This window comes from Capricornis sumatraensis, chromosome 14, assembly GCF_032405125.1.
Source record: "Capricornis sumatraensis isolate serow.1 chromosome 14, serow.2, whole genome shotgun sequence".
NCBI lineage: Eukaryota > Metazoa > Chordata > Mammalia > Artiodactyla > Bovidae > Capricornis > Capricornis sumatraensis.
The window spans coordinates 67,935,315-67,948,428 of record NC_091082.1 but is presented as its reverse complement, the minus strand read 5'-3'; the positions used below and the strand labels follow the sequence as shown (position 1 = coordinate 67,948,428).

Below are 13,114 nucleotides of genomic sequence, written 5' to 3'. Positions count from 1 at the left end.
AATCAATGGTGCCTTATATTTGGTTAAATACAATAACAATAATAAAGAATTATACAGTGTTTACCACATGTCAAGCATTGTCCTAAGCACTTTACATTCATTATGTCATTTAATCTCCACAACAGCCTTATGAGGTAAATAGAATTATCTGTAATTTACAGATGAGGAAATCAAGGCACAAATACATTAAATGACCTGCCCAAGGTCACCAGCTAATAAATGGCAGGGTCAGGATTCCAATCCAGGCATTTTACTTCCAGAGCAAATGCTCTTAACAGTTTTCACTGATGTTTGCACTTACCTTGGTTGGCCCTGTATATTCCTGATTTTCCACACCAGCCCTCTCTAGCATAGTGTCCATCACATCATTCAGTTGGACCACTTCTATTCTCTTATTAGGTTTCCTAAAAGATTAAGATGGCAGATTTATATAATTAATGTTACAAAACGTCATGCTCAAAAGGAACATAATATGTATAAAGAAAATGTACATACTATGGAATATTAATGGCATTTTATTTTTTTTAATTTTAATTTTAATTTTAATTTTTATTAATGGCATTTTAAAGCATTATACCTGTACGTACTAATCTTGTGGGATATCAATAATACAGTAAAACAAAATACAAAAACAAAACAAAACCCAAAAAAATACAAATAGTATGATCCTCTTTTTCATAAAAGAAAATAATGTTCTGTTCTCCTCCCTCAAAAAAAATTTTATATACCTACTGAGTAAGACTATAACACAGAAAAATGTGGAGTGATAAACATCATGCTGTTAATATTGGCTACAAGTTGTTAATATTGGCTAACAAGGTGTTAATACCAGATACTTCACAATCAAAAAGAAAATGGAAAAGGATAGATAAGAAAAAAAAAAGCCTATAGCAAAATGGAGAAATACTAATAGTTAAATGTAGAATATAAAGGTATTTTATATATATTCAGTAATCCCACTTAAAAGACTTGAAACCAAGATCTCAAAGAGAGGGACTTCCTGGTGGTCCAGTGAATCCACATTTCCACTGCACGGGGCACAGGTTTGATTCCCAGTCAAGGAACTCAGATCCTGATTGCTGCATAGCATGGCCCCCCACCCCCAAAAAAAGGATCTCGGAGAGGGATTAGCACTCCATGTTCGCTGAAGCTCTATTCACAATAGCCATTGAAGCTCTATTCACAATAGCCAAGATGTGGAAACAGCCTAAAGGTCCGTCGATGAATGAATGAAGAAGTATACACACACACACAGGAATATTATTCAGCCTTAAAAAAAAAGAAAATACTTCACTATGTAACAACATGAATGTACCAAGAGGATATCATGCTAAGTGAGATAAGCCAGTCACAGAACAAGCACTGCTTGATTCCATTTACATGAGGTACCTAAAATGGTCAAACTCATAGAATCAGAGAGTTTAACAGCAGTCTGCAAGGGCTGTGGGGAGGAGGAAATGAAAAGTTGCTAATCAAGGGCATAATATTTCAATAATGCAAGGTTCTAGAGTTTTGCTGTATAACACTGTGCCTATAATTAACAACACTGTATTTCACCCTTACAATTTTATTTTTTTTTACAATTTTATTAAGAGGGTAGATCTCATATTAAATATTCTTCCCACAATAAAATTTAAAAATAAGAACCAAAAAAAAAAATTTAAAATGGCAATTTTTTAAAAAAGTGTTTTCTAGCACTTTGATGTTATTATAAATATGTAAAGAATCAACATGCAGTTGGACAAAGAAAGCACTGATTAAATGACAGAAATGTAGGCAATCACTGTCTTGGGTTTCTATGATATTTATTATTTTTGTGTAATAAACTATCAATAAAAAGGAAAAATATATAGTTATTCTTTCTTAGAAACATTCTCAAAATAAACTGTACTTACATGGATGGGAAGAGCAATAACCTATTTTCGCTGTCTGTGAGGAGAGTAGTGTATTTGCTGCAATAAATAAGACAGGGAAATGCTATTGTAAGAAAACTGTTTGGCCTATTTATCACATAAGAAAACATGAAAAACTTAAGATCTCACAGAATTGAGAAGCTTGGAGACAATCAGAAAGGTCCATTGTTTTACACACAAGATCATACTTAAATAGCCTTAGACATCTATAGACACAGATACTTAGATTTAAAACATTTAAGTAAAAGAGCATTAATCACATTTTCCAATATATCACAATACAGAAATTTCTTTGGTTCATTAAAAAAAATGACCTATCAAAGGTGGAAGAATGTTCTAAGAACACCAAAGTCAACAAAGTTAAGTGACTAAACAGGTTACAAAATTAATAAGAACTAGAGATGAAACCAAACCCAGTTTTCCTGATGCCCAACATACACATTTGTCACCTGGAAGTACGTGCCTATACCTAAGTGGGTATCACAATGAGAACCACATGGCAATTCTTCAAAATCATTGCTATTTATATATCTTTTTTCTTCCTCCAGTTGAAAAACATTTACTTTGTTTCTGCCCCCTACTGGAACACAGTTGGTTTGGTCCATTTTCAGAATTAAGATTCGTGAAAAATATTCAGGGACTGTAAAGGCTCAGAATAGTTTCAAATGTGAGTGTGTGAGAGGGACTAAAAACAATGATACCCTGGGAGCAATGAGTACACCTAGCACCCAGATCTTGGTTTCTGAGAACTCTTCTCCACGAAAAGGAAAACAGTACTTCTCGAAGAAGTGACTCATAGCTCATTTCAGAGCTGGAGTTGGGAAATCCAAGATGAACCTGAAAATCTCACTGAGCCTGAGAATAAGAGAAAACGGGCACGTGCCTAAAGAACACAAGAGCCAGCTCAAAGGAGCTGGCATTAGCAAAATCAGGAAAAACTTGAACATCAATGATAGCGAAGAAATATGACTCACCAAAAAAAGGGAGAAATCTATGAGTCTATATTGTAAAACAGCAACTAGTACATATGAGGATGATGGAGCTAAAAAAGTTATCAACAGGATCTATAACTAGCGCGTTGTAAGGAAACACACACTAAAGTATTTGGTGGCAAAATGTTATGAAGGCCTCCAACTTACTCTTGAATAGTTTAAGAGTGTGTTTATGTGTGTATTAAAGCAAATTAGGCAAAATGTAATTACTCAGTAAGTCAGGAGAGTACATGGGAGTTCCTTGTCTTATTTTTGTAACATTTTTATAACTTTAAAATTATATAAAAAATTAAAAGTCACCCCCCAAAATGAGTTGCATTTAGTTCCCTTTGGCACAATACTGTTCTGAAACCCACCATTTAACGAAATGCCACATAACATATGTACTGGATAAGGTGAAATGAATGACAGCTTCTGGATATTTTACTATAAAAACTAGTCCACAGTTTTAGTTTTTCAAATTTCAAATTATGCAACATTCAAGTGTTGTTTCCGAAAATAAAACCATTTTCAAACTCATTAAGCAGGAATCAAAGAAAACTGGAAATGACTAGTTTGAAGTCTGGAGTTAAGCCCTAGAGCATGCATTACAAGGTTTCAACTTAGAGGGATACTTTCCTTCGTCGTTGCTCAAAACCATTTCTAAAGAGGAAGCAAGCATTCAGAACAAAGATCTAATTTTTTTCATTCAAAATTAAACAATAGGAAAAAGAGAACAATTTAATCACGAAAATCTCAAAATTTTAAAAATTGAAATATAACTGATTTACAATATTATGTTACTTTTAGGTGCACAGCAAACTGACTCAGTTATATATATGTATTTTTTTTCAGAATATTTTCCATTATAGGTTATTACAAGATATTGAAGATATTACAGGATATTGAATATTTTATAATCGCACAGTTCCCTGCACCATACAGTAAATTCTTGTTGTTTCAAACTCTTTTAAGTAAGACATTTTTCATTAGTTTTTGATACCTTCCTTAAATTTTATTAGCATGTTAAGCCGAACGTTTACTCATTTTATTGTAGATATTGACTAGGAAAAGGCTCCACTGGTGGTTCAGTGGTAGAGAATCTGCCAGCCAAATGCAGGAGACACAGGTTCGACCCCTGGGTTAAGATCCCTTGGAAAAGGAAATGGCAACCCACTTCAGTATTCTTGCCTGGGAAATCCCATGGACAGAAGAGCCTGGCGGGCTACAGTCCATTGGGTCACAAAAGAGTAAGACACAACTCAGTGACCAAACAACTGCCTAGGAACATGACTGAATTGCTCAGGTTCCTCTATGTCTAGGAAGCAGGAAACAGCTCAACTTGTCAGATATTCAGTATATACCCCAGTACTCACTCATCAAAACACTCTAAACCTGAAACTCCTGTATTTGACACAATATGAAATTCTTCAGGAATCAATGTATCTGTTAGTTTCTTTGGCTTAAAAAGAAAGAACAAGAATAAAAACATTAGATGAGTCATATAAATCCTAATTGCTATCCCAAAAGGATACTATTTATTAAGAGATTTTGATTAGAGAAATAACAACAGTTAGCAATATGGGTCATGGCAAGGAATAATAAACTTTTAGCAGAAAACAGGTTAAAAAATTAACCATGAATTAAAGAACAATCTTGGTTTTAGTATTAGATAACAAAGAAATCTATTGACTTGAAAATTGAAGAGTTATTTCAAATTTACCTTAGCAACCTGCCAAAAATAAGAATTCTACAACTTTTTTTTCTGCCTTTTCTTAAATTGAAATCTAGCTGATTTATGATGTTGTGTTACTTTTAAGTACTCTACAACTTTAAACTGTGGGTTTCTTAAAAAAAAAAAAAAATCTAGGCTCCTATACTGTATTTTCAAGATTAAATAGTTGTAGTTTGGAAAACTGCTTAAGATACATTTGATCTTCTCCCAGTAAATTCCCTTTTCTCGAAAAAATTAGAAAAGTGCCATGAAAAAATTAGAAAACCTAAACAATGCAGGCCGTTAGAGTTTCACATGGCTTTATATTTTGAGGATTTTTTTTTTTTTAGGTAGCGGGAGAGGAAGTTATTTTTCAAATACTTGATTTACCTTATGAGGTACAATGATACCATCACCTGACTGCAGTGCATGGTGCGCTCGTGGGGGACAAACTGCACTCTCCCTCGTCTCTCCTTTAACGTATTTAACATCATACAGAAAAGAAATATCCCTAAGATTAAAAAATACAAAATAAGTTTTTTGTTTGGCTACTGGATAAAAGTGGGTAATGCCCACACACATCCTTCTAGTGGGTTAAAAGGGACACAAAACTGGTCTCCTTACCTCATACTTTACTTAGAAGGCTGAGGCATTAGGGTTTTTCCCCACATCCTTCCTCTTCTCCACCTCAAACTTCTTTCTCTTTTCCTTCAACCTCAGGTTAAGATGTATTCTATTCCCCAGGATTATTTCCTCCACTTCAGTCCTTCATTTCATCTTTGCCCACATCCTTGGGGATCTCATTCCATCAATTATAATTTCTGTGTATTTCCTTTTCTCTTGGAACATTCCCTCCGGTCTATAACTCAGGTCGTTTCTGCTTCTAAAAATCTTCCCTTGACTGTGCACTGTCATCCAGTTACCTTCATCTGCCTCGCACTTTCTGCTCAACATTAGACATTTTACAATTTCCCTGCAATTCTGATTTCATTCCCATCTCTCTGCTGAAATCATGCTCCAGAAAGCTGAGGATGACTTTCTACAGTTAAGTCACCAGTTCTCATCTTCCACTCTTCTTCTGGGGTATTTTCCAGGGTTGATCACCTCACTTTCTAAAAACACTCTCCTCTCCCCTGCCCTCTGTATGACTGGACTCCCTCGGTTCCCTCGTCCCACTCACTCCTTCTTGGATATCTCTGTGACCTCCTGCTTGCCAAATGGAAATGTTCCACAATATCCTAGCCTCATTCCTCTGCGCTTTCCCTACACGGTCTCCCTTGGCTATGCTAGCAAATCTCACCTTATCATACTTGTTACTTCTAGATACTTTTAGTAACTTCTAGTTACTAAATATTTCTCCTGCATTCTAACGTGTCATCCTTCTGTAATCACTAATTCTGTCAGTTAGCACCACCACTCTACTCATCAAAAATTTCAGTATCCACGATTGATTCTGTCCCATCCTTTGTCCTCAATATTCGTCACTAACACTTATGGATTTTATCGTCACCCTCCTCTTATCTCTTGCCAATGCCAAATCAGGGTAACCTTTGCCATGTAAGGTTATGTATCCACAGTGTCCGAGGACTCCAGTGAGGACATTTCAGAGAGGCCACTATCCTGTCTTACCTACTACAGATCTCACATTTTAAAAATTGCTACTTAGGTGTCATTTGACATTAACATTTTAATGTCACATTATTGCTGCACTCAGAGCTAATAATTTTTCAAAAGTACTTCAAATATCTCATAACTACTAATTATTAAATGGTAATGATTAAAGTCATGGTCCACTGGCATAAAATAACGTACCGATACTTATGACACCAGAGCCCCAGAACAGAGAAGTCCATAGCCTAAATTTCTGCCACTCTTTCTAGCACTGAGACATAACTGAGGAATAACACCTTATATTCACACAGCAGTAAGAGCAGTGTACAGGTTTACAAGTGCCCTTGCATTCATTATCTCATTCGGGCTTTCTATATCCCTGGGAGGTACACAGAACGGAGTGAGTCTGTTATTCCCTTTTTACAAATAAGAAACTGAACTCAGAAAAACCAAATAATCTACCCAAGTATTAGTAACTGTAAACTCACTATTAAGTGGTATTTCAGTAAGGAGCATGGCAGTTGTTTGTGTTTTTTTTTGAGGGAGTAAGTTGATAAATGAACGACACACAGAAAATTAGGAGACCACCATCTTCACAGGGAAAATATTGACACTTTGGATATTTTTAGGAATGATATAAAAACAAATATAACTTGCTGATTTGATCACTTCCTTGACGGTGGTGCAGTGGTAGGGAATTTGCCTGCCAGTGCAGGAGGCGCAAGAGACCTGGGTTTGATCCCTGGATCTGGACGATCCCCTGGAGTAGGAAATGGCAACCCACTCCAGGACTCTTGCCTGGAAAACTCCATGGACAGAGGAGCCTGGTGCACTACAGTTCATGGGGTTGCAAAGAGTCAGACATGACTGAGCGACTGAGCACACACACATGTAAAGGTTAAGGGTTTGCTCTGAGGAAAACCAGGGGCTAAGCACTTATTTTTCAAGTTTTTGCATGTCATAAAACTATGTTACCTAGCTCTTCTCAGCAGGGCAAATAAAAGAGGCCCCAAAGACATTCTGCCTGATACTGTCCCTCCTGCTAGGGTACAATAAGGAACAGGAGAGTAACGGGACAAGTACACAAAGGCACACCAAGGCAAATTTAAATGAGTGAAACGTCAGAAGAGCCAGCTTCCATTGCCATCCTACTGATAATAGTCATACACAAAAGGTAGACCCATGCCCTCTTCAGATGGCACGCTGGTTCATTAAAGATACTTTAAGCTTTAAAACTATGATTCTGTGATTTTTCCAGTTCTGCTCCTCCCAAGGAAATCATACAAAATGAGATAATGACTCTGTTCATCTGCCTCTACCCCACTATCTTCCTTCTTTACCTTCCAGCTCCCGTTAGGGAAACTGGATGGTCAATCAGGAATTTGAACTTATTTCTTCGGACAGGGTTATGCCAGACATGGTCAACAGAGCGAGGAAGAGTACCCTGGGGGAAAGAAAACAACCATGAGTACACAGCAGAGGGCGCTCTAGTCAAATGAAATCTATTCTTAATCATTTTTGAGTACATTAAAGGCATTTGGATACTGTTTAGAAAAAGTGTAATTCTTATTCGATAACAAGAAGAATTATCATTGAAACTAGAACAACTTAATAGTGAAAGAAAAATATCAAGACTCCGGGCTTCCCTGGTGGTACAGTGGTTAAGAACCTGACTTGCAATGCAGGGCACAAGGACTTCCCAGGCTGGGGAAGATCCCACAAGCCACAGAGCACCCAAGTCCGGGCTCCAAAACTACTGAGTCCAGTGCTCGAGAGGCCAGGAACCACAACTAACAACCCCACATGCAGCAACCAGTGAAGCCTGGGCACCCGAGAGCATGCGCTCGGCTATGACCGAGGGGCTACTGCAATGAGAAGCCTGCGTGCTGCAAGGAGAAAGTAGGCCCCGCTCTCTGCAACTAGAGAAAGCCCATATGCAGCAATCAAGACCAAGTCAGCCAAATAAATAAACAAGTAACTTTTTTTTTTTAAAAAAGAAAAACATCAAGACTAAGACTAGTAATGATCATTTAGGTAAATCACACAGAAACAGGTTAATGGATATACTCATGTATTTCCTTGAAAGTATTCATGCAAAATATTTTAGCTTTCAATCTAGGAAATTAATTTTAAAATATCCTTAAGACAATCTGGAATATAAAACATGTTAAATAAATACTTAATGAACTGGATGTCAAGATAAATGTTCCCAAGTACTTTATACACACACACACACACACACACACACACACACCTTTGGAGTTTTAATTTTCTTAGGAGGCAGTAAGTTTTCAGGACAAGGACCAGCATTGGCCGCACTGGTCAGAGAAAGCAGAACTTCTTCAGGGATGAACTCATTTTGAAGGGAAGTAGGAAGGGGTTTTGACCGATCCACCAAAATTTTTTTCTCCTTTAGTTCAGGAAGTCCTAAGAAAACAATGGGAAAGAAAAGCTTACTGTAGTTTTTTTGTTGTTGTTGTTAGTTAGTTAGAGATTTCCAGGCTGTCTCATCAATCCTATATATATGTTGCTGACAGAGAGAACCATTGCCTCTGGTTGTCAAGAATAGCAACAATATTTAAAACACTGTATCATCTAGTCAAGAAAAAAAAAACCAACTCATACTGTTTGTCCTACTCATGTTACCAAAATCACAAATCCGAGTGAAGCCCATCGATATTAAACGTTAATGTTTGGAACAGAGAAAGGTTTATTACAGATTCACATGAGGAGATGGGTGGCTCATACCCTAAGAGCCCCAAAGTTACGGAAAGCTTTCAGCAAGTCCCTGAGGAGATGGGTGGCTCATACCCTAAGAGCCCCAAAGTTACGGAAAGCTTTCAGCAAGTCCCTTCAAAAGCAAAAGGGGAGGGATGGGCGTGGTTAGTTGTTGCAGACTTCTCAGTGTCAGATTCTTTGTTCTTGAGGTCCAGTCATGGGCAGGTAGTGATGTTCCTGTAAATCTCTACCAGATGAATGGTATTCTCTGACCTGACAAGGAAGAGCAAGGTTACAGGGTATAACTTTCACCCTCCAAGGTCGCGGTCCCGGCTAAGAGGAGACAGAGCTCAATTGGCAGCTCCCTCAGGGCCAGGTTCCCACACGCTGCCCAGCTGTCATCCCTGAGGGAGCCAGGCATCCAACCCAACCGGCCCTCTGCTTCCTCAGGCCACCCAAATGGGGGAGACCAGGTCTCACAGATTGCAACCCAGGCAGACAGCCATTGCTCTTAGGTCACAGAGACAGGGAAGGGAGAATCTCACTGCTGCCTCAAGGCCTGGACCAAGGCTAGTGGAGGGCCTTAGTGAGGGCTCTGGAGCCCCACAGGCTGTTCCCCGGGCCCTCCAGCTCACCCCCTGGCCCAAACCTGGGTAAGCTGGAGGGCCTCCAGGAGAAGACCTGTATCTGTCTCTTGCCTCACTCTCCACCTGATGACCACATCACTGATCCTTGATTGAATCACTTCCCCAGTGATTCCTCATTGACAGTTTATCAGTGGGCCACTGCGGTGCTGACCAATGGCTGAGAAGGACAACTGACAATCCTTCATTAACAGTTGGTTGCTTGCAAGCAGGGCTCACTAAGGCAGCAAGCAACAGCTGAGCAAGACCTGTTGCCTAGTAACAGGGTGTGGAGTAATGAGGCACAGTAATGGCTGGCTGCTAAGGGCTGCACTCATTCTGCTCTGTTACACTCACATCAGACATGAGTTCAAAAACTCATGTACAATGATAAACCTCCATTACTCCAAATTCAAAACTGAAAACAACTCACTTAACTTGATCAGTTAACTGGGATAGCATAAGAATGATGGGAATGTCTATTTACCCTTTGATGTGAAAATGACAAAAGAAATTTCTTCAAAACTGTCAAATTACTTAGTAATTTTTTCTATCTAAGTTTAAAGGTGAAAATTCAATTGGAACATTTACAGAGTGGAAGGGATTTGAGTTGGATTTAACAGAGAATTGCGATTGTTAGAAATGAAAAGAGTAGAATCAGTTCAGTGCAGTTCCCCAGCAGTGTCCAACTCTTTGCAAGCCCATGAACTGCAGCACGCCAGGCTTCCCTGTCCATCACCAACTCCCAGAACTTGTTCAAAGACAAACAAACAAAAAAAAGGAGTAGAATAATCTGAGCAAATTAGTAAGGTACACTCGGTACAAAGAATGTTCTGCAGAGTTCAATGAGGGCAGATGATTTCTAAAGAGAAGGTGAACACCTAATATAGGAAAAGTCTCCTATGTAGTTAGTCAAGGAGGGCTGGGCTGTCACTCTTCTTAAAGAACTCTCCACTAATCTATGCTTCTCACATAGCATGGTTTAATTTTTGTAAGGATGTATCATGCTTTATTGACCATCAGAACACCTGAAGTTCACATTACCAAATCTTTACCTCTTGCGAGTTTGGGATGGAGTCAGAATATCAGAATAAGAAAAAAAAAAAAAAAAAAGGTAAGTGGATTTTAGCAGAGTCCTCCTAAAAACAAGATGTAGGTGAGCTGGAGGAGCCTTTAACATAACAAGGGGAGAAATGAGGTCTGGCAGATTCTTATTCTAGGACAGATCTGCACGTCTATATATGAATGAAAATCTTATGTAAGTACCTTCATTCAGAGTAATTACTAAAACCTGATACAAAGTCTTGAGAAGACTCTTGAGAGTCCCTTGGACTGCAAGGAGATCCAACCAGTCCATTCTAAAGGAGATCAGTCCTGGGATTTCTTTGGAAGGAATGATGCTAAAGCTGAAACTCCAGTACTTTGGCCACCTCATGAGAAGAGCTGACTCATTGGAGAAGACTTTGATGCTGGGAGGGATTGGGGGCAGGAGGAGAAGGGGAAGACAGAGGATGAGATGGCTGGATGGCATCACTGACTCGATGGACGTGAGTTTGAGTGAACTCCGGGAGTTGGTGATGGACAGGGAGGCCTGGTGTGCTGTGGTTCATGGGGTCGCAAAGAGTCGGACATGACTGAGCGACTGAACTGAACTGAACTGATACAAACTAGTTCCTTAACAAAGAAAAACCCCCCAAAACCCAGAAAGTACTCTTTCAAACCACCACTGGTACTTAAAATAGGTTGAATTTAGAACAACATAAAACTCATCAGCATTTGAAAAAAAAAATTACAATCGTTACGTGGAGTAGGACTGCAAAATATTATAAAATGCAAGGCTTTTTATTTTATTTAAACAAGTATATTAGTAAAACAAAACTAATTAAAGCATCTGAAATCTCAGATTAAGGAAAAAAGTGAATGGTTGTGATTTCTGATTATGGTCATGATTACTTATGCCTTGACGAACGTTACCTGTCTCTTCCTTGGATGCAGAGATTTTCAAGTTTTTGCCCTCAGGTGTTGACGTGGAGGGTGTTTTCGGGAGTGACATTATAAGCAATGCCTAGCACTCTCTGCAAATAGTTGAAATACCCCTCTGGAAAGCTAATCTACAAACATATCACCGGCATGCAGTACTGGGATTTGGCAGAGTTGCAACACAGACCTGCAGGGAAAAAAGAGAGACATAGAAGGGAGGGGAGGGAGGGATACCCGTTTAGTGTTCATGCTAAATTTGGAGTTTACAATTTATCTACCTTGGGTTCTCTTTGGGGAGATTTCTGGGCTCTTCCAAGATATATGATGAAACTAAAATACCTGGGTCCAGGCCGGGAAGGACACGCTGGGCCCACCCCTCCGACCACCGGCACCACCTAAGGGCGCCCCTGGCTTCCCCACAGGCCGCCCTCGCGCTCGCAGCTTCACCGACTCGAGGTCGGGCAGAACTCGACCTCGTTTCTGCCGTCAGAAGTGATGGGAAACGGACACTTGCAACCCGTACCCGTAAATTGTGTTTCCCGCCAGACATCTTGTCGCCACGCCTTCCCCCGGACGCCTTCGTGTTGTCATGGAAACCCAGGACCCCGCGCCTTGGCAACCCTCAATGGCGGCTGCCTTCGGCGGTGCCGGCGGACGACGGAGACAGCTAAGAAACAGTCTCTCGGGGATCGGATGTTTTAAATCATAACACACTTTCAGTTGCATGAAGAATCAAACGTTTAATCGAGCTGTTGTTACGGAGTCAGAAAGTGTCTGGATCCCAGGGCTTCCGAAACAGGTGGGCGCCAGGGCGCAGGCGCTAGCCAGTGTCGCGCCCCCACCCACTCGACCTCCCCACTCTCCCACCTTGGGACCAAAGGCGGAGACCGACTCGAGCGAGTGTTTCGCCATCCCTTCATTCCACTTTTTTGTTTCCTCTGTTTTTCCACAAGCCAAATTCAGGGGGAAATGGGGTGATCAACAAGTATTGAGTTCCCATCAATCCTATCAACTGAGGCAGTACTGCGGATGCTGCCTCTGTCCTTGGCATTTCCATTGAATCTTCCTTGGATACTTAAGAGCCACTTGCGCCCGCGCCCCTCATACCCCAACATCTACCCCCATTTTCCCTGCGGGCGGAAGGCATTCCTAGGTCCAGAAATTTTTAGCTGGAGGTCGGTGGGGAAATTGCACCTCAGGCAGAGACAACCCGATCAAATCGTTGGGTCTTACTGCTTAAAAACATGTTCACAGGAAGTTATGTGATAAATACATTGAAACAGACGTGAAAACCCCCTCTCAACACCACCATTATCGGCTCTGCTGTACCCGACCCACAGCAAAGCCAACTGCCATCTGATTATGATAAAGGAAAATACACTTTATCGCAAGGTGCTAAGCAAAGAGAGCAGGCTCAAAAGACCAGAATTCCCTGATGGCTCTCAGTGAGGCGCTTTTAAAAGCAAGGTGAGAAACTGGCCACAGGCACCTGATCAGCTTGTAGACATTTTGACAGCTTGATTGCGGATTAGTGGTGAGTTAACCAGGTGTTATTTCAGGAGTCAACATCAACCTTACTATTCC

At 40.0% G+C, this 13,114-nt stretch overlaps 1 protein-coding gene across 1 annotated transcript in view; it reads right to left on the bottom strand.

Moving 5' to 3' along the window:
- The window catches only part of AXDND1 (axonemal dynein light chain domain containing 1), a 72,906-nt gene extending 61,303 nt beyond the window's left edge, over positions 1–11,603 (bottom strand). Inside the window, exons 1-7 of the mRNA XM_068985783.1 lie at positions 11,525–11,603; positions 8,464–8,636; positions 7,550–7,653; positions 4,989–5,109; positions 4,261–4,346; positions 1,896–1,952; positions 302–404 (exon numbers count right to left, since the gene is read on the bottom strand). Coding sequence (XP_068841884.1) covers positions 302–404; positions 1,896–1,952; positions 4,261–4,346; positions 4,989–5,109; positions 7,550–7,653; positions 8,464–8,636; positions 11,525–11,603 — 723 coding nt within the window. The remainder of the gene's footprint in view (positions 1–301; positions 405–1,895; positions 1,953–4,260; positions 4,347–4,988; positions 5,110–7,549; positions 7,654–8,463; positions 8,637–11,524) is intronic.
- Between the last annotated feature and the right edge of the window lie 1,511 nt (positions 11,604–13,114).